Here is a 19,024-nt window from a genome sequence, read left to right as displayed (position 1 = left end):
TAAATAGTAGCTATTAAAACTCCATGTTCCATTATTAGGGCCAGCTCTGGTCAAGTGGCTTTCTACCTAGCTGAGACAAACAGACAGACAAATTACAACCAGACTAGTAATGAGACAATGACGCCCTTGGTCTCCAGGATGGGTTCTTATTTACAAATGCACAGACAACCTCTTTTTCTTCCTCCTTCTTCCTTCTTTTCTTCCTCTCTTGCTTTTGTCCCTCCTTTCTCTCCACAGGAAGCTGCTACCAAAAATAACGCAAGTAACTGGATGGACTCTATCACCTTCTCTGCCCCCAGAACTGCCCCTGAAGAAGACTCATGGCCCACGCCTCAGCCTGGGATAGGGAGCAGGAAAAACAGCACATGGGTCTTGGAAGGGGCCCATGCCTCAACTCTCTTCATGTCCCTCCCAGAGGCCAACAGGACGACCCCCCTCACCCAGAGTCCACAAGACCAGTGCTGGGAAACATACGTCGGGCAGGTGGTTCCCAGCACCCTGTACAGAGCCTTTTTCATGTCCATTTCATTTCTTAACCACGCCCACTGTTTGAGATGTCATAGTCCCTGATTTATAGACAAGGGAAGCAAAGTTCCATCAGTGCATGTGATTTTCCAAGTCTGAAAACTCCTGAAAATAATCAGTTTAAAGACTCATGCAGGCTTAACTATGTGTCAGGCCCTGTACTTAGGGTTTAGTCCATACACCACTCCTATTATTAAAATCCCTATAGGTACTGATCTCTGGGTGGTACAAACTGGCCATTCAAGACTCAGAGGCACCTTGGAAAAAAGATCAAATAATCACTCAGTGAAAACCCTCGGGAGCATAGTTCTACTCTGACACAGAACTGGCTTTATGACAGCTAGTTTTTTGGTTGTTATTGGTTTTTTCCTAGGCACAGAAGAGGAAACTGGGGCACAATATGCTAAGTTACTTAGTCAAGGGCCCAGCTAGTAATCAGGAAAAGGGAGATCCAAGCCTAGGCATCTGCTTTAAAACCTGGGCTCTCAACCACCCTGCCTTTTGGCTTAGACATACAATCTCATACAGAGAATCACAAGCCTAAGCTATTACCCAGGGAAGTGAATCTCAGGCCTCATGAATCTATGGCTCAGAATTGGAGACTTTAGATTCTTTCTAGTTCATGCTGACCTTTGAGATTCCGATTCCAATTCATGTTAGCAAACATTTAGTGAGCAGCCACATGTATCTTCTGCCCATTACTCCGTCTCAGTTCACACAATGCAGACCCAGTAGGAGGAGGGAGAGAGGGCGGGGCGTGCTGGGCATCCTAGGACACCTGTGTTTCAGGAGATGCTGAAACTGTCCATCATCGACATGCTCTTCACCGTGGCCAGTATCCTACTCATAGACTTCTTCCGAGGACTTCTCGTTCGCTATTTGAGTGACTTCTGGTGTTGGGACCTGGAAAGCATGTTTGTAAGTCAGACTGTGTCCATCTGGGAAGTTCATGAAGCTAAGTTCACCCTTTCTGCATATCTAGACTGTGAAACAGCAGGCCATGGGAAAGGAGCCCAAGGTAGGAGACAATGTATGAGAGAGAGAAGAGGGAAAGGACAGACCAAGCTGAGTGTCCATCCTATCGTTTACATTTACTATTTGTTGGAATGGCCACCCAATGATCTCTAGGTGTCACAAGAGTAAAGAAATCCATTGTGTGCAGTTAGGTCATTCTGGCTTATAGCAACCCTATAGGACAGAGCAGAGATGGGTTTCCTAGACTAATCTTTATGGGAAAAGATAACCAGGTTTTTGTTTCTGTTGAGAGGCTGGTGGGTTCGAACCACCTACTTTTGGGTTAGCAACAGAGCTCTTCACCATTATGCTGCCGGGACTGGAGTGTAGTGGAAATGGTCTATATAAAGCATCTTTGGAACATTTTTTTTTCATACAGAAGTTCATTTTGTCTTGTAGCCGGAATATGGGGAATTCAAAATAGCAGAGAACGTGCTTCATCTTGTCTACAATCAAGGAATGATTTGGTAGGTATCAACGCTGTTTCTTGTGTTTGCTGACATCTCACTCTGGGCAAAGATTTTAATTCAGGCCGTCTAGATAGGACAAGACCATAATAAATATGGGTGTAAGGTTTAAGAATGGATGAAAATAGTTCAATGGGAATATTTTGCATGTATGAGAATAACTTTATTAATGATTTTCTAAGAATTTTGCATAAAGCAATGGGCAAGGAAATCCTCTATTTCAAAGTCATTGTGGGTCACAGGCAAAATATCTGTAGAGGAATGAGTACAGTAGCTTGTTGGGAGGATGGGGAGATGGCTGCTTCTTTCCAACAAGGATTTCCAGGACAGGCATGGGTCACAGCTGGGAACTCAGCCAGCCCTGCCCCCATCTCCACTCTCCCTCCTAGTCATGACCCCATGTTTCCATTCAGGAAGATGAGCCAACAGGTTGGAAAGCACTTAAGATACACAGTGTCTACAAGAGTGGACTCAAACGTATGAGTAATTGTAAACATAGGGTTGACCCTATGCACAACAGAATATTGCATTCCTGGTCCTGCTCCATCTTCTGTTTTATTTCCAGAAGATGAAAGAGTAGAGTTACACATCTTCAGTTCTGTAAGCATAGGGTACAAATTCCAACATCTCAGACCTGCGCCATTTTGTGGGACTTCTGCATCAAAGCACTGAAAGCCACACAGGAAGAGAACAGATACTAACTGGGTCCTCTCCTGTGTTCCAGGATGGGAGCCTTCTTCTCCCCATGTCTTCCCGCATTCAACGTTCTCAAACTGATTGGGCTCATGTACCTGCGGAGCTGGGCTGTGCTGACCTGCAACGTGCCCCACCAGCAAGTGTTTCGAGCGTCTAGGTCAGTGAGAATAAGTTCTGCTCAGTTAACATGATCAGCTGCTAGCTGAAAGATTGAAAGTTCAAGTCCACACAGAGGCACCTCAGAAGAAAGGCCTGGTGAACTAATTTTAAAAATTCAGCTACTGGAAACCCTGTAGAACACAGTTCTACTCCGATACACACAGGGTCATGATGAGTCGGGCTTGACTTAAAAGTACTGGTTATTGGTATATATATATATATATGTGGGTGTGTGTTCTATATGAATGCTCGAAACCCTATACAGTATCGGAACTGACTCGACAGCACTTAATAACAGTAACAACATGTTATGCGTAGAATATATAAAAAGAAAAAGTTGCAAATTAGCACACTCCTATTGACTGTATTTTACATGTTCTAAGACTTTCTATTGTCTTCCAATCCAGTCTAGTCTAATCTAATCTACACCAATCTAGTGTGTTTTTGTTTTGGTTTGTTTTTTCAAAAGAAAAGAGAAAGAGCGAAGCTAGTTAAAAGTCACAGCCCACCATTCATTCTATTTCTAGAACTCTATGTAGGACTTTGCACCCAAAATACCTGAGCCACCCTAAGGGGAGACCTGGGCAGTCAAGCCCATGGATACCAGCCTAGGTCTTAGGGACCAGGGACCAAGTATATTTACCCTGAGTAGTCAAAAGCAGAGAGTAAGAGGTAGTATGCAAACCACACCCAAGCAAGACAGTCAAGAAGCATAATCCAAGGAGTCAAACCATCCTGACATGAGACAAGTTCAAGGCTGGGAACAGGAAAGGAAACCATTTGATAGAGACTGGGTGAGTGGGGCAAAAGTCTTAAGATTTTCCCAAGAGTTTTGCTCAGTGGGTGGCAGCCAGGGGTAAACAGGTGCTCAGAAAATGCCTGTTAGATTTGCTGGCTGGTAAATCTATGTCATCTTAGTCTGGGTTGGGTTATCAGTCAAGTTCCTGTGAGCATGTGACCATATATGACTCAGATCCAGTCCTAAGCAGCAATGGGAGAAAGGTTTTTGTGTTTACAAAGAGCCAAGGCTACCATTATTCTGTGCCGGTTCCTTGAACATGCATTCTTGACAACTGGTCAAGGAATGAACTCACACATGTTTGGTTTCTTTGCAGATCCAATAACTTCTACTTATCAATGCTCCTGTTTATGCTTTTCCTGTGCATGCTGCCCACCATGTTTGCTATTGTCCGGTACAAGCCCTCTCTAAACTGTGGCCCATTCAGGTAAGTGATTTTAGCTCTATCAACTCTGCCCAGTTATACAAGTATACAGTTTTATAAATACATAAAATTGATAAATATACTTATTTGTATATAAATACAAGGGGTGATTGTGGTGTAACAGCTCGGTGCTCAGCTGGCAACTGAAAGATTGGGGATTTGGTGCTACCCAGAGGACTCCTGGTATGGTGCTGTAGGATAAGCACTGGACGGCTCACTGACTCAATGGCATATAACAACAACAACAAAGAGACTCAGTAGGAGAAAGAGCTGGAACTATACTCCCATAAAGACTATTATTTGGTATTTTGGCAAGTGCTAACTCATAACAACCCTATGCAGGGTTTCCAAGAAGTGGCTGATGGGTTTGAGCTGCAGTTAGTAGACCAGTGCTTATCCTACAGCGCCACACCATGACAGCCAACAAAACATTATGGGCTAAGTCTACTTTGTCACATGGGGTTGCTGTGAGTTGAAAATAGACTCAACCGTACCTAATACCACCAACAGCCTACATAAATATGTAATTGTTGTTGTTAAGTGCCGTTGAGTCAGTTCCGACTCATAGTGACCCTGTATAGGGTTTCCGTGGAGTAGCTGGTGAGCTTGAACCACCAACCTTACAGTTCAAGTTAATTCATTCCTTCATTGAATCGGCTGTAGTGGGAAGACTTCTACTCAATTATCTTCCTGGCTTACCCTGTTACCAAAATGTCTGTAACACTTAAGAGTCTCTACTTGTGTAGAGCAGTAAAATACACATATGTCCTCCACCAACACGCACACTCACACACACGATGTGATTACTGACCTACCATGAGATTTACATGTTGATTAGATGGATGCTCAGGATGAAGTACTTTTAGGAATGTTAAGTATCTTTTACATTCAGTATTTACTCTGATTTTGTCACTGACTGTGAGGATTGTAGTCTATCTAAGCATCAAGCCATATGGGGATGTCTTGCAGTATCCTTCTGGCCAAAGCAGCTAACTCTGGCGCCACGTTTCTCTGCCCTCAGTGGACAAGAGAAGATCTATGACATCGTGTCAGAGACAATCGAGAACGACTTTCCCGTGTGGTTCCGCACCGTGGTTGGGTACATCAGCAGCCCTGTGGTTATCCTGCCTGCAGTACTGCTGCTTTTGTGAGTGCAACACCCAAACTTCCATGCCAGCTGTGGGGGCTTACACACACTTGGCTAACAAGAAAATGCAGTTTTGCAATAACTACAGAAACTTCATTCATTCATTCCAACATAACTTATAGAGTCTGATGAGGTAGGCAAGGATTCTGAGTCACATACCACAGGAACAAGTCACTAGTCAAGGAGTTACAGGTCTCAGAGAGGGATGGGAGGGTGAACTTTCAGCTCCCATTCAGGTACTTTCTGGTTCATTAACATGTGACCAATCACTGACATCAGAGCTCAAGGTCATTATTGTCATTATCTTATTCTCCAGAAAGGCTTCTGGGTGATGCAGATGATTTGCACTGAGTGCTCTAGGATAAATACTGGACTGTTAGCCAGCTGCTCCTTGGAAACCCTATGTTGTTGTTGTTGTTGTTAAGTGCCATTCTGTTAAGTGCCAAACCCTATGTTGCTGTTGTTAAGACCCAGAGCGACCCTGTTTAGGGTTTCCAAGGAACAACTGGTAAGCTTGAACCACCAACCTTGCAGTTCAAACTACTTTGCAGCCCAGCACATTAACCCACAGCGCCACACCAGAAGCCCTGGGAACCCTGTACAAGGTCTTTATGAATCACAATGACTGGATGGCACATAGCAAAAATAATGCTGCTAACTGCAGTGCTTGTCAGTAGAGATCAGTTGTCGGTTGGGATTTCTCTGGAGTCCTGGTGTGACACTGGAGGATAAGCACAGGACTGTTAATCACAAGGTTGGCAGTTCAAATCCACCAGCTGCTCCTCAGAAGCCCTGTACAAGGTTGCTGTGAATTAAAACTGACTGGATGGCACTTAACAACAACAACACTAACCAAAAGGTTGCAGCTTGAACTCACCTGTTGGCACCTCGGGAGAAAGACCTGGGGATCTGCTTCTGTAAAGATCACAGCCAAGAAAGACCCATGTAGGGAACAGTCTGATCAGTAACACATGGGATCAGCATGAGTCAGAATAGGCTCATCATCAACTGGGTATTCTCCAGACATTTAAATCATCTTTACAAGGAATTTCACAATTCCACTGAGTGCCTTTTGCTTGTTTCTGTCTAGAGGAGAAACTATAAAAGGATCCAGTATGATACATTCATTGTAAAATCCATCTCCCCTCGTTCCTTCTTGCTAAGCCAGAATTCCAGATGCAGGCCACCTGAGGTTGCTGTACAAAGGAGGAAAAGGAAAAGAAAATCAGCTTCTTCCCAGTGCTCTGCACCTTGGGCACTCATGGGTGTATTTGTCTGGGGGAAGGGTCATTGTTGGCCCACAGCTGGCCTGGGGACCCCTTGTTCCTGACGACCAGCTGAGCAGGGTCCATGGTGTGAAAAGTGCCAGCCTGTTGATGTGTTTTCTCCCCTTGTGTTGTCTGTTTCAGCATGCTGATCTATTACCTGCAGAGCATCGCAAGGTCCTTAAAGCTCAGCAACCACCAACTCAAAATGCAGATCCAAAATGCAAGTATGACCTGAGTTCCACAATCCTGTGTCAGCGTGCCAATGAGGTCATAGTTTCCATTCACCAAGACTCTTGCACACCCCAGTGGTACAAGGTCACATACCCCAGGATGATTCAGAGGTATCCTTCTGAATATCCAGGGACAGTCAACAGAAACAAGCCTGCTAGTGCTTTTCTGTTCTGGCCTCCTCTCCAAGGGGCCTTGATTATGCAGCTCTGAGCACTTCAGCTCTCTCTGCGGGCACACCACGCCGCAGGGTGCATGCTCTCCTGGGTTGGCTTGGACCTCTGAGCCCAATGGCACTGTTTATCCCCAGACTTACCCCTCTCACATCCTTTAGATTCTGGCTGGATTACCCACTCTGCCTTTGGAGGCACAAACCCTGTCTCTCAATGCAGTCAGAGGAAGACACATGTGCCCCAAACCTTCCGCAATTTCTCTTCCTCTGCTGCAAACTGAAAGATGGTGGTTCAAAGCCACCTAGTAACACCACAGAAAACCTGGAAATCAGCTTCCATAAAGATTGTTGTTGTTGTTGTTATGTGCCGTGTAGTTGGTTCTGACTCATAGCGACCCTGCACAGGGTTTCCAAGGCTGTAAATTTTTATGGGAGCAGAACACCTCATCTTTCTCCTGAAGAACAGCTGGTAGTTTTGAACTGCCAACCTTGAGGTTAGCAGCCCGATTCGTAACCACTACACTATCAGTTCTGTCCCATGAGGTCCCCATGAATCAAACATTGATTGGAGGGCAGCAGACAGCAAGGACAACAACAATAACTGCACCACCAGGCTGCTAAGCTTAAGGAACATTCACTTTCAAGACTGTGCCAGCCCTGACAATGAGCAACGCCTTAACAATGAGCAACCTTGACAATGAGCAACGCCTTAACAATGAGCAACCTTGACAATGAGCAATGCCTTAAATTTTGCATCTTGGGTGTCTCAAGTGCCTTATCCAAGAGTCAAATTCCCATGCAAAAAAACTACTTCCACCTTTTTTCAGTTAAAAAACAAAAGCAAAAGCTTTCACACACATCAATTTGTACAAAGAAATGCTAACTCATTTTTATAAATAGTCAAAGTAGGAATCATTGGAAGTCACAAAAGACATTTTTGTGGAGACATGTATCTTCTGTGTTGCTGATCCATAGTTTCATTTGTTTGTGAATCAAAGAAACCATCATTGTCAGTATCTAAATTTGAGTCTTCCCAGAAGTGCCTCAGAAGAAAGTCCTGGCAATCTCCTTCTAAGAAAACAGCGATTGTCTTCTGAGAAACCAGCCCTTGCAGCGGAGGAGGAGAAATTGTGAATGGAAACCATTTCTGACTGCTTTAAGAGCTAGGGTTTGAGTTCCAGATGAAGCACACTTCTACTCTGGCATGTGTTAGGTCCCCATGAGTCAGAATCAACTGGATGGCAAACCGTTTTATTTTGATGTTAAAGATGACACCAAATAGCTGTACTTAAAAATAAAACTGGTGAGGCACAAAACTTTAGTTCTCAGGTACCTGTCCTTATTCATTCAATGACTAGGCTGAGCCTAGAACACACTTTCCCCAAGGTGTAGTAGTAGTTCAGTCATGACCCAAGATATGAACAATGGAAGATCCCTCTTTTAAGTTCCTCCAAGAATGGGGTTTGTTACTGCTTCCTGCTAATTCCAAAACAAACCTATGATTACCATTTACATTTTAGGCACGATCTGAAGATAAGAAAAAGGTTGCCCAAATGGTAGAAGGTAAGTATACAATAGCATGCAGAGATCTGATAGCTCAGTTGGTGGGCATTTAAAAATATAGCCATTTAAGGTGCATTACCAAATCCTGGGAGGTGCAAACAGAGCTATAACTCTGCCCAGAGGAAATGGGTAAGTCTCATTTAACTAATTAGAGGGAACCTATTACTTTTCTTGAGTAAGAATCTTGGAGCCTTAGGCTCTTGCTTTTCCATTTAGCTTCTTAGAGAGAAGCGAATAAATGAAAATTATAATAGCAGGAGACTTCTGGCTCTTGCTATAAAACCCACTCTAATTGCCAATTGGGTGTAATTAAGTTTTGGTCAGATCACCCATCAAAAACCAAAGTCTACATAGACTTTCTTAAGGTAACAATAGCACTGTTGTTGTTGTTGTTCTGTGCCAAGGAGTCGGTTCTGATTCACAGTGACCCTGTACAGGGTTTCTGAGGCTGTAAATCTTTATAGAAAACTCTATGTTGTTGTTGTTAAGTGCCATGGAGTTGATTCCAACTCATAGAAACCCTGTATAGGGTTTCTGAGGCTGCAAATCTTTATGGCAGCAGAAAGCCTCATCTTTCTCCAGCGGAACAGCAGGTAGCTTCGAACTGCTGACCTTAAGGTTCTCAGCCCGATTCGTAACCACTACGCTACCAGAACTCCTTAACGATAGCACTGCCCACTGTTAGTTTTCTCAGTTCCAAGTGACATCATTTTTTCAGAATGATACATGAACTCTTTTCAAAACCTAGCAATTGTCATATAAGCTTTATGGTAGCATAGTGGTTACGAATTGGGCTGCAAGCCGCAAGGTCAGCAGTTCGAAACTTCCAGCGGTTCTGCGGGAGAAAGATGAGGCTTTCTGCTCCTGTAAAGATTTACAGCCTCAGAAACCCTGTGCAGGGTCGCTATGAGTCGGAACCGACTCCACAGCACATAACAACAACAATAACTATACCCATTGTACAAAGAACCAGAGCCCTAAAGCTGAGTAATACCATTCTGTCCCTCACGGGGACCTCAGAGGGCAGAGTCCAGAGTCCTGGTGATGTGCTGCAGGGTAAGTCCAGCACATCAAGGTAGGTTTGAACAGTAAGGTTTGTGGCTCATAGTTACCAGCTGCCCCTCAGACACCTACACAGACTCATGAGTCAGAACTGCCTCGAGGACACTTAACAACAGTAACAACAACATAGTAATCAAGAGGAGTCCTGGTAGTGTAGTGAATTACCAGCCGGACTGCTAACCACAAGGTCAGCAGTTTAAATCTACCAATTGCTTGGTGGGAGAACATAAAGATTTCTGCTACCATAAAGATTTGTAGCCTCAGAAACCCTATACAGGGTCACTATGAGTCAGAACCAACTCTGACACACAGTCACCACCAAAATGTCGATAGTTCAAAGCTACCAATCACTCCTCGAGGGAAAGATGAAGCTGTCTGCTCACATAAAGATTAAAGTCTCAGAAACCTCATAGAGGATCATTATGAATTAGAATTAGCTGAATGGCAGTGGGGTTTTGTGGTTTTTTGGTTGTTTTTTTTAATAATCCCTCCCAGGTCATTGAGGAGCTCTGGAAGTGTAATGGCTTATGAGCTAAGCTGCTAACCACAGCAGTTTGAAACTACCAGCTGTTCCACGGGAGAAAGATGAGGCTTTCTTCTCCCGTAAAGATTTATAGCCTCAGAAACCCTGTGCAGGGTCGCTATGAGTCGGAACTGACCTGAGGGCACACCACCACCACCACCGCCGCCACCCAAGATGCTGGTAGTTTGCACGTGAGTGGTGAAAACAGTTTACTCTTGACTAGTAAACCAATGATGTCAAAGTAGAAAGACCTGGAAATCCATTTCCATGAAGATTGTTGTGTTGTTGTGAAGTGCCGTTGAGTCGGTTCTGACCCATAGTGACCCTGTATAGGGTTTCATAGGAATGGCTGGTGAGCTTGAACTGTCGATCTTGCAGTCCAAACAGCTTTGCAGTCTGGCGCATTAACCCACAGTGCCACACCAGGATTATAGCCAAGAAAATCCTGTGGGTTCCATTCAACAGCACATGGACCACCATGCATTGGAATTGAGATGATACATTTGGATATTTTTTTAGGTTTATAGTCCCTTTCAGTACCAACTTTCTGTGATTAAATAATTTGAATTATGAATTTATTGTTGTCCACAGATTATGTGTATTTGCAAGTAAGCAAAATTGTTTATAGACGCAAATGTTAGAAGTCATAAAATGTTTCCAGCTAAACTAGCCCATATGTTGTTGTTGTTGTTAAGTATTGTTGAGTTGACTCCAACTCATAGCCACCCTCTATAGGGTTTCTGAGGAGCGACTGGTGGGTTTGAACTACCGACCTTGAGGCTCAAACTGACCCTGCAGTCCAGCGCATTATCCCTCAGTGCCACACCAGGAACCTTAATGATGATCTCCTCACTGGTTCTTCCTTCACCTGCAGCTCGAATCCAGACCCAGGAGGAAAGCATCAAGAGGCTTCCAAAGGACAATGATATAGTCAGTTACCTGTCCTCTGTTCACTCCGCCACACCCCAACACAATGGAAGCGTGGTCAATTTTGACGTGGTCAATTTTGATGCACCAAACAGCCACAGTGGCAATATAGAGACCATCAGCCAACCCGTGACCCAGAGTCCCAGGACAAGACACTGGAGTCTCAGCTCACCTCTTCCCGGCATCGCCAAGCCTCGGCAGGCATATGACACTCACAGGTGAGCTTTAACTGCAACGTGCCGGGGACCAGACTGCCTTCAACATGCTGCTTTGTTATTAAGTGCTGTTGAATCGATTCTGACCCATAGTGACCCTGTACAGGGTTTCCCAGGCTATAAATCTTTATGGGAGCAGAAAGCCTCATCTTTCCCCCGCAGAACAGCTGGTAGTTTCGAACTGCTGACCTTAAGGTTCACAGTCCGATTCGTAACCACTATGCTACCAGAGTTCCTTTCAACATGCTGCTACTGATGGCCAAATGCCAGGGTGTCCAAGCAAGGGGCCTCTGGGAACTTAGAGGCCGGAACAGCTTCAAGAGGCCATGGTCTTGAAACTCCAGTTCTTCTAGAAAACCATGAGACACATTGTAATAGCTGGTTGCTGTTGTTTCGTGGCATCAGGTCAGTTCCAACTCATAGTGACCCTGTATAAGTTTTCCAAGGAGTGGCTGTTGAGTTTGAACCACTGACCTTGTGGTTCAAACCGACCTTGCGGCCCAGAGCTTTATGGGGATAAAAAGCAGCCCTGATTGGTAAGCACTCAGTTGCCCACTGAAGGCTGGCAGTTCAGACGTATCCAGCAGCTCCAGGGGAGAAAGAGCTGGTAATCAGGCCTCCCTACACGCTTCATGGAGAGTCACAGTGCTGTGGACTCTGAGATTTCCATCAGTTAAAGAAGCCTGTGTAACCGAGTTCCCCACATGTATCTGTACACAATCCATAAAACACCCATGGACCATTTTGCCTTAGCTCCTTAGTTCTGAAACAAAAGAAGTCTCACAAGTGGGCAGTTTTAACAAACAGAAATTTATTTTCTCATAGTTTTGGAAGCTAAAAGTTTGAATTCAGGGTGCCGGTTGTAATGGAAGATTTTCTAGCTCTGTTAGTTCTGGGGTGGGGGGGTGGGGGTGTTCTTTATCTCTTTACAATCTCTGTTCCTCAGTTCCTTGCAGATTTTCATGTGGTTTGACATCTATCTTTTTCTATGCCTTGTGTTCTTCTCCTAATCTACTCTTTAATTTCTCAAAAGTGGTTGGCTTAGGTCACATCCTCCACTGATATATTGTTGTTTTTGTTAAGTGCTGTTGAGTCAATTTTGACTCATAGCAACCCTATATAGGGTTTCTGAGGAGCAGCTAGTGAGTTTGAACCTCCGACCTTGTGGTTCAAATTGGCCTTACGGTCTAGTGCTTATCCTACAGCGCCACACCAGGACTCCTACACTGATACGTTGCTTTTGTTTTTTGCTGAACCCTGGTTCTGACTCACAGCCACCCTGAATAAGGTTTCCGAGAAGCAGTTGGTGAGCTTGAACCTCTGACATTGTGGTTCAAACCAACCTTGCAGTCCAGCACAATAACCCGCAGTGCCATACCTCATGAATATAGCAACGAAAAACCTAGTCCCAAGTGGGATTATATGCAAAGCTATAGAGGTTAACAAGTAGCTCTGGTAGCGTAGTGGTTACAAATTGGGCTGCAAACCTCAAGGTCAGCAGTTTGAAACTACCAGCTGCTCTGCCAGAGAAAGATGAGGCTTTCTACTCCTGTAAAGATTTACAGCCTTGGAAACCCTGTTCAGGGTCGCTATGGGTCAGAACCGACTCAAAGGCACTTAACAACAACAACAATAGAGCTTAACGGAGTCCTGGTGTGGCGCTGTGGTTAATGCACTAGACTGCATAGTTGGTTTGATTTACAAGGTTGGTGGTTCAAGCTCACCAGCCACTCCTTGGAAACCCTCTAGAGGGTCACTATGGGTTCGAACTGACGCGACGGCACTTCACAACAACAACGTAGAGGCTAGGATTCCAACATACATTTGGGGTAGGGTGGGGATAATTCCATCCATAACAATTCTAGAACCTGGTTGGATGAAAGTGCTGGTGGAACTGTCATCGTAGCTCACAGTACTGACCATGGCTTTGTAATCCTCTCTGTCTCCACAGGGACCCATGTGATCCATGTGGAAGCACAGGTGACATTCGCAAGAACAGACCCTACACCCCCGTGATGTTTAAGAAGCAGGTGGGAGATGCTGCTCATTCTGAGCCACTTTATCGAAAAGACTTTCGGCAAAGTAGCCCTGCTCTCCACAGACCAGGGACCTCAGGCTTGGTGGCTCGTGGCCGTGGGTCTCATGCTCCCAGATACTATAACATGAATGAACGTGACTCTCACAAAAAGTCCCACCCAGTCTTCCGGCCAGAAAGACATTTCAAGATAAATGCTTCAGGTGACATTGTAGAAATGTACTCCAGAAATTTGCGACAATATGTGCCCTGGCTCCCTCACCAGCCTCGCTCTCCACAGCTGAGTGAGGAAGAGGAGGAGATGCTGAGGAGAGATTTGATCAAGCAGTCTTTGCACCCACGTTCCCTTACAGACCTCCACTGGGCTCCTCAGTTTTATGCCGGTGAAAAGTCACTAAGTCAGAGTCTAACTCCCGCAGACCAAGAAAGAAGACATTGTAAGTCTTGGAATGATGGTTTTGAGAGTTATCTGGACAGGTCAATGTATGTGCACAAAAAGCCACGCTCCAGGCATATCCAATACCCACAGTACCCTCTGAAGCCAAGAGTGAAGTCCAAGTGTGAGCCATCCCTCACAGAATCTGACTCCATGTCAGCAGCGTCCAGTAGTGACCAGCAGAACAGCAGCACTGACCAGTACCTTCAAGTCACCCACCATCAAACTAAGATCCCAAGATCTGTGGGCCAACTGGCCAGGAGGAAGGCCAAATCTAGGCAGGAGCTGACCACAGACCTGAATGACCTAATTTGTTCAAATGTCTAAGGGCTCCCTCTGGTATCCCATTTGTTCAGAGAGGCTCCTATTGGATGGAGTGCTGGCGTTGGCGTGTTGACCTGAAGCACATTCCGTGTATAATCCCTTCCCTTATGGAAAGACAGGTGAACATACCTGGCCGGTTTCACAGACTATGTGGAGCATGTCCAGTCATGTCAGTTACTGGCTGAGGTCCTGACGTTCACACAGCTACAACTGTCTATTCTAAAGAGACAAGAATGTACGGAATCCATAGCAGCACCTCTAGCCCCTTAGGTCATAATCATTTTAGAAAACGTCAGTCCTTTACCTCTATCTGGGGTGTCTGCAAATCACAGGCAAGCCAGACCTCTCATCTAGATGGTAAATGCCTAAGCTGACAGATCTGCGCCTGCCCTCCACGATCACAATAGAAGTGAACTGGATGAATTGCATGAGCTCTTTCAATGTATACAATTCAACCCTTCCTAATGAGCTCCTGGAAACTAGGCAACTGCCCTTTAAGATATCATTGTGCTTCCTTTATATGAATAAACCGGTTTAGCAGTGACCGGAGTAACTGTAATCTGCTTTGTTGTTGTGCCTTTGACTAGTTTCAGACTCTTAGCAAGCTTGTATAGCATTTCTGAGGAGCAGCTGGTGGGTTTGAACTGATGACTTTGTGGTTCACAGTCCAGAACTTAACCTGCAGCACCACACCAGGACCCCTCTATTTACTGACTTGTATATCTAAACGAATTAGTCCAGATGCTCAATTGGAAGCAACACAGTTCCTTAGGGACTTTATTGGCTCAACTGAGAAGGATGAAGAATCAAGCGAGACTGAAACTCAGCTGTAGCCAAGGATCCATGTATCTGCATAATGCTTGTCTTTTCATCTCTCACTTCTCTTCCTGTTTCTGTTGACCTACATTTTATCCTCCTGCCAACAGGCTTCCTGATGTAAGTAAGTGGAAAGGGCATTTCCAGCCACAGAGAATGCAAGCTTTACATCATCCAGAGGAAAGAGCAGTTGTTAATCCTCATTTCAATGCATATAAACCCTGAGGAGGTCTGTGATTGGTCTGGCTTGGATCGCATGTCCATCTTCTGACCCCATCATGCAGAAAGGCAGTCACTAGAACTGACCTGCTATGGTGTACTTCTGTACCCATAGCCCATGAGGCAGAGTGTTTTGGATTGTCATTCTTTGACAACCATAACAAATATGTACTGAGAAAGAACTGCTGCTCAAAGGAAAGCTGGGTCAGGGGAAATGTGGAAGCAGAGAAAGAACTGGGCAGATATCAATAATAGCAGTTTACCATAGTATTTTATCTATATTCTTTTATCCCGTCTTCTCAATAACTCTGTGAACTAGGTATCCGACCACCACAGCAAAACACTCTCATCAGGATCACAATAGAAGGTCCTGGACAGAGAGGTAGAAAAAAACAATGTACAATAAAATTCCTCTTTGTATTAAGGGAGGAGCCTGAGGCACAAAGATGCCAGTCAGTGCTTCCTAGACCACACCCTTCTGGAATGGCTGAGTGGGAGAAAACCCGGACATCTCTGGATCCAGAATCCTTCACTCTAATATATACCCAGCTGCTGTCTCATTAGGAGGGATTTCATTTTATAAAATAGACAACTCGGGTTCATTATCACGCCAAGTTCCAGGGTCGAAGAAACAAAGTCAAAATGCATCAAAGATAAATATTTTATCATTTCCCTGAAGCAAAGGGTAGAAGAAATCTGCGCGAAGTCTGTGGCCTCGGTGGTGTCTGAACAGGGGCCTCACACTTCAAGGACGCTTTGGAACTTTCTACCTCCAAGCCTTCCTTTCACAGTTCTTTTGGCATGGGACCTTGGATTTGTCATCCGGGATCTTCGGTTGTTTTAGGTGATATGAACTAGAGAAGTGAAAGCCGGCATGAATAATAAAGTCTTTTAAAATCCTGTATTAACTTGCGTGAAAGGAAACGCACTATTCAATAAGGGGGAGGGCAGTAAAACGTGACCAATAGCCAAGGAAGTGACTGGATACTGCACAAGATTGAAAGACCATAAAGGCAAATATTATTATACAGACGATCCTGCAGTGACCATAGTAACTATTATCCACGATTAGATACTTAGGGACACATACAGGATGAACAGGTGTGGGGAGTCAAATGGAACTACACCCAAGACCAGTTATAGGTTTGGGTTTGGCAGGGGATATTTCTAGATATCTATTTGTATGTGCTGCTGATGTACCCACGGATAGAATGGAACATACAGGGTGCAAAGTTACAAAAACTCCCTAGCCATTACTAAGCACCTTGAGGGAATGAATCACTGGGTCTTAGGACCACAGTCTTAGGGGTTCTCTAGGTCAATTGGTATAACACAGTCTGCAAAGACAATGTTCTAGGTCCTATTTTGGTGAGTAGCCACAGCAATGTTAACATTTTGTGAGTGACCATTTAAGATCGAACTGTTGGTCTCTCCTCATTCAGAGCAAAGAAGAGTGGAGAAAATCAGAGTCAAGGAAACTCTTAATTGAAAGGACAATTGGACCTTCCAAACCAGAGCCTCCGCTGCCCTGAGACTAGACAGTGTCGGACTACCACTATAAACCACTCTGATCAGGGGCACAATAGACGATCCTGGACAGAAAGGTAGAAAAAGAAGTATGTAGAACAAAATTTCAAATTATAAAAAGACCAGACCTACTGGTCTGTTAGAAACTGGTGGAACCCACTTAGATACCCTTGTTGTTGTTGTTGTTGTTAAGTGCTGTCGAGTAGTTTCCAACCCATAGCGACCCTGTATAGGGTTTCCGAGGAGTGGCTGGTGAGCTTGAACTACTGACCTTGCAGTTCAAATGGCTTTGCAGTCTGGCACATTAACCCACTGCGCCACACCAGGAGTCCTAGATACCCTTGTGGTTGTTGTTGTTAAGTGCCGTTGAGTCGGTTCTGACCCATGGAGACCCTGTATAGGGTTTCCAAGGAGACGCTGGTGAGCTTGAACCAACAACCTTGCAGTTCAAATGGCTTTGCAGTCTCGCTTATTAACCCACGGCGCCAGACACCCTCAAACCCTAGAACAGAACCGACCTCCAAGGATCAGTTTTCAACCAAACAATAGTCAGACCTGTAAAATTCTAGGGAGGAATTCATCACAGTCAACCACATGAGACTGAAAGGGCTGCATTTTCATCAGGACAAAGTCAGAAGGCAGGAAGACATGTTGTTGTTGTTGTTAAGTGCCGTCGAGTCGGTTCCGACCCATAGCGACCCTGTACAGGGTTTCCGAGGGTGTAAATCCTTACGGGAGTAGAAAGCCTCATCTTTCTCCCGTGGAGCGGCTGGTAGTTTCGAACCGCTGACCTTAAGGTTCGCAGCCCAATTCGTAACCACTACGCTGAAGACATAGGAAAGAATAAACAAAGAGGCAGGAAGCCGGGAGGAAGTGGGAAGTGTGTTGTCACACTGAAGGGGCTGTGACCAATGTCACAAAGCAAAATGTATACAACTGTTTTTGAATGGAAAACTAATTTACACTGTGAATGTTCACCCAATCTACAACAAAAATAATAAAAAATTTAAGTAAAAGTTAGACTAATAAAAAATAAAATAAAATTCTCATCCAGGGAGGTCTGGAATTAAGAAGATACTTGTCTTTGAGCCATATATATATGTTGATGTTGTTAAGTGTTATCAAGTTGGTTCCAACTCATAGCGACCCTGTATAGGGTTTCCCAGAAGCAGCTGGTGGGTTTGAACTGTCCATCCACTCTTCAGAAACCCTACACAGGGTCGCTATGAGTTGGAACACACTCGATGGCACGTAACAACAGCACCCCTTAATAAACTAGCTCTATGGTGAATTCCATATTGCCCTTGTGTAGGGTCTCTGAGGAGCAGCTGGTGGGTTTGAACTGCCTTCCTTGCTTTTCAAACCAACTTTGCAGATCACTGCATTATCCTACAGTACCACTCCAGGACTCCATCTCATTAAGTGACAGGCTGTGAAATGGAAGGCGTTTCTTAAACCAGGGATCAGCATTATGGATGAAGGAAACATTAATATGTAATATTACTACAACTGTGAGGTGTGCTTTCGAGAAAGAGCTTAAGACTCATCTCTCAGTTTAATCTACTCATTGTACCAATACTGTGAGACTTGTATCCAAAACTTATGGCTCACCCACTCAGTCACCCAAGCTTGACATCTTGGGCATGAGTCTGGCTCTTTTGTTGTCTTCTTCCCTCATCCCACCCAGTGCATTAATGATGAAGCTTTGTCCATCTATTAAACATATCTCAAGCCTTGCACATCTCCTGTTGTCATTATCTCTACCGTTGTACCCCAGTCTCCTAAGGAGTTTCTACGGCTCCAAGTTTAACCCTTCCAGTCTGCCTTGTTGTTTAAGTGCCATCAAGTCAGTTCCGACCCATAGTGACCCTGTATAGGGGTTCCAAGGAGCAGCCGGTGAGCTTGAACCTCCGACCTTGCAGTTCAAACAGCTTTGCAGTCTGACACATTAACCTACAGCACCACACCAGTCTGCCTTACTCAATGTCAAAAAGATCCTTTGGAAACACACAACTCAATGTGTGATTCCCTCATCACATTCTTTCTGTGATTCTGTATTGTCTACAGTGTAGATAGAGTCAGCCCCCTCCACCAAACCGATGTGTACCTGTCATCACGATGCCTTCTCTCAGGTGGGTTCCCTTGTCTAGAATGACATTTTCCAGGGCCTCCAGATGACCACTTCCTACTCCTCTGCTAGGACTTAGAGCAGGAGTCAGTCCTTGACCCACAATGGGTTTAATGTTCTGTCTACTGTCTAAGAACTCTGGGCATATTTCTATGTCAGCGAACTAATTGTTTATTTGCAAGAGCTTTTGTAATGATCATTTTCTGAGTGTTTCGTTTCAGAACTCTGTCCTAGTCTGTGAATGTAATATCTTCTCTTATTTCTCAGAGGATATTGTTGTTGTTGTCAGGTGCCATCGAGTTGGAACCGACTCTTAGCGACCCCATGCACAGCAGAACGAAACAATGTCC

General features: G+C 44.7%; 1 protein-coding gene across 1 annotated transcript in view; it reads left to right on the top strand.

Moving 5' to 3' along the window:
- Positions 1-13,987, top strand: part of TMC3 (transmembrane channel-like 3) — a 69,927-nt gene extending 55,940 nt beyond the window's left edge. Inside the window, exons 12-21 of the mRNA XM_006870946.1 lie at positions 238-483; positions 1,315-1,443; positions 1,939-2,006; positions 2,731-2,859; positions 3,977-4,087; positions 5,106-5,231; positions 6,641-6,719; positions 8,420-8,462; positions 10,922-11,192; positions 13,141-13,987. Coding sequence (XP_006871008.1) covers positions 238-483; positions 1,315-1,443; positions 1,939-2,006; positions 2,731-2,859; positions 3,977-4,087; positions 5,106-5,231; positions 6,641-6,719; positions 8,420-8,462; positions 10,922-11,192; positions 13,141-13,987 — 2,049 coding nt within the window. The remainder of the gene's footprint in view (positions 1-237; positions 484-1,314; positions 1,444-1,938; positions 2,007-2,730; positions 2,860-3,976; positions 4,088-5,105; positions 5,232-6,640; positions 6,720-8,419; positions 8,463-10,921; positions 11,193-13,140) is intronic.
- Positions 13,988-19,024: the final 5,037 nt, after the last annotated feature.

This window comes from Chrysochloris asiatica, unplaced genomic scaffold (genome assembly GCF_000296735.1).
Source record: "Chrysochloris asiatica unplaced genomic scaffold, ChrAsi1.0 scaffold00156, whole genome shotgun sequence".
Classification (NCBI taxonomy): Eukaryota; Metazoa; Chordata; class Mammalia; order Afrosoricida; family Chrysochloridae; genus Chrysochloris; species Chrysochloris asiatica.
Note: the sequence above shows the minus strand (reverse complement) of the source record. Positions and strands in the feature narration are given on the sequence as shown.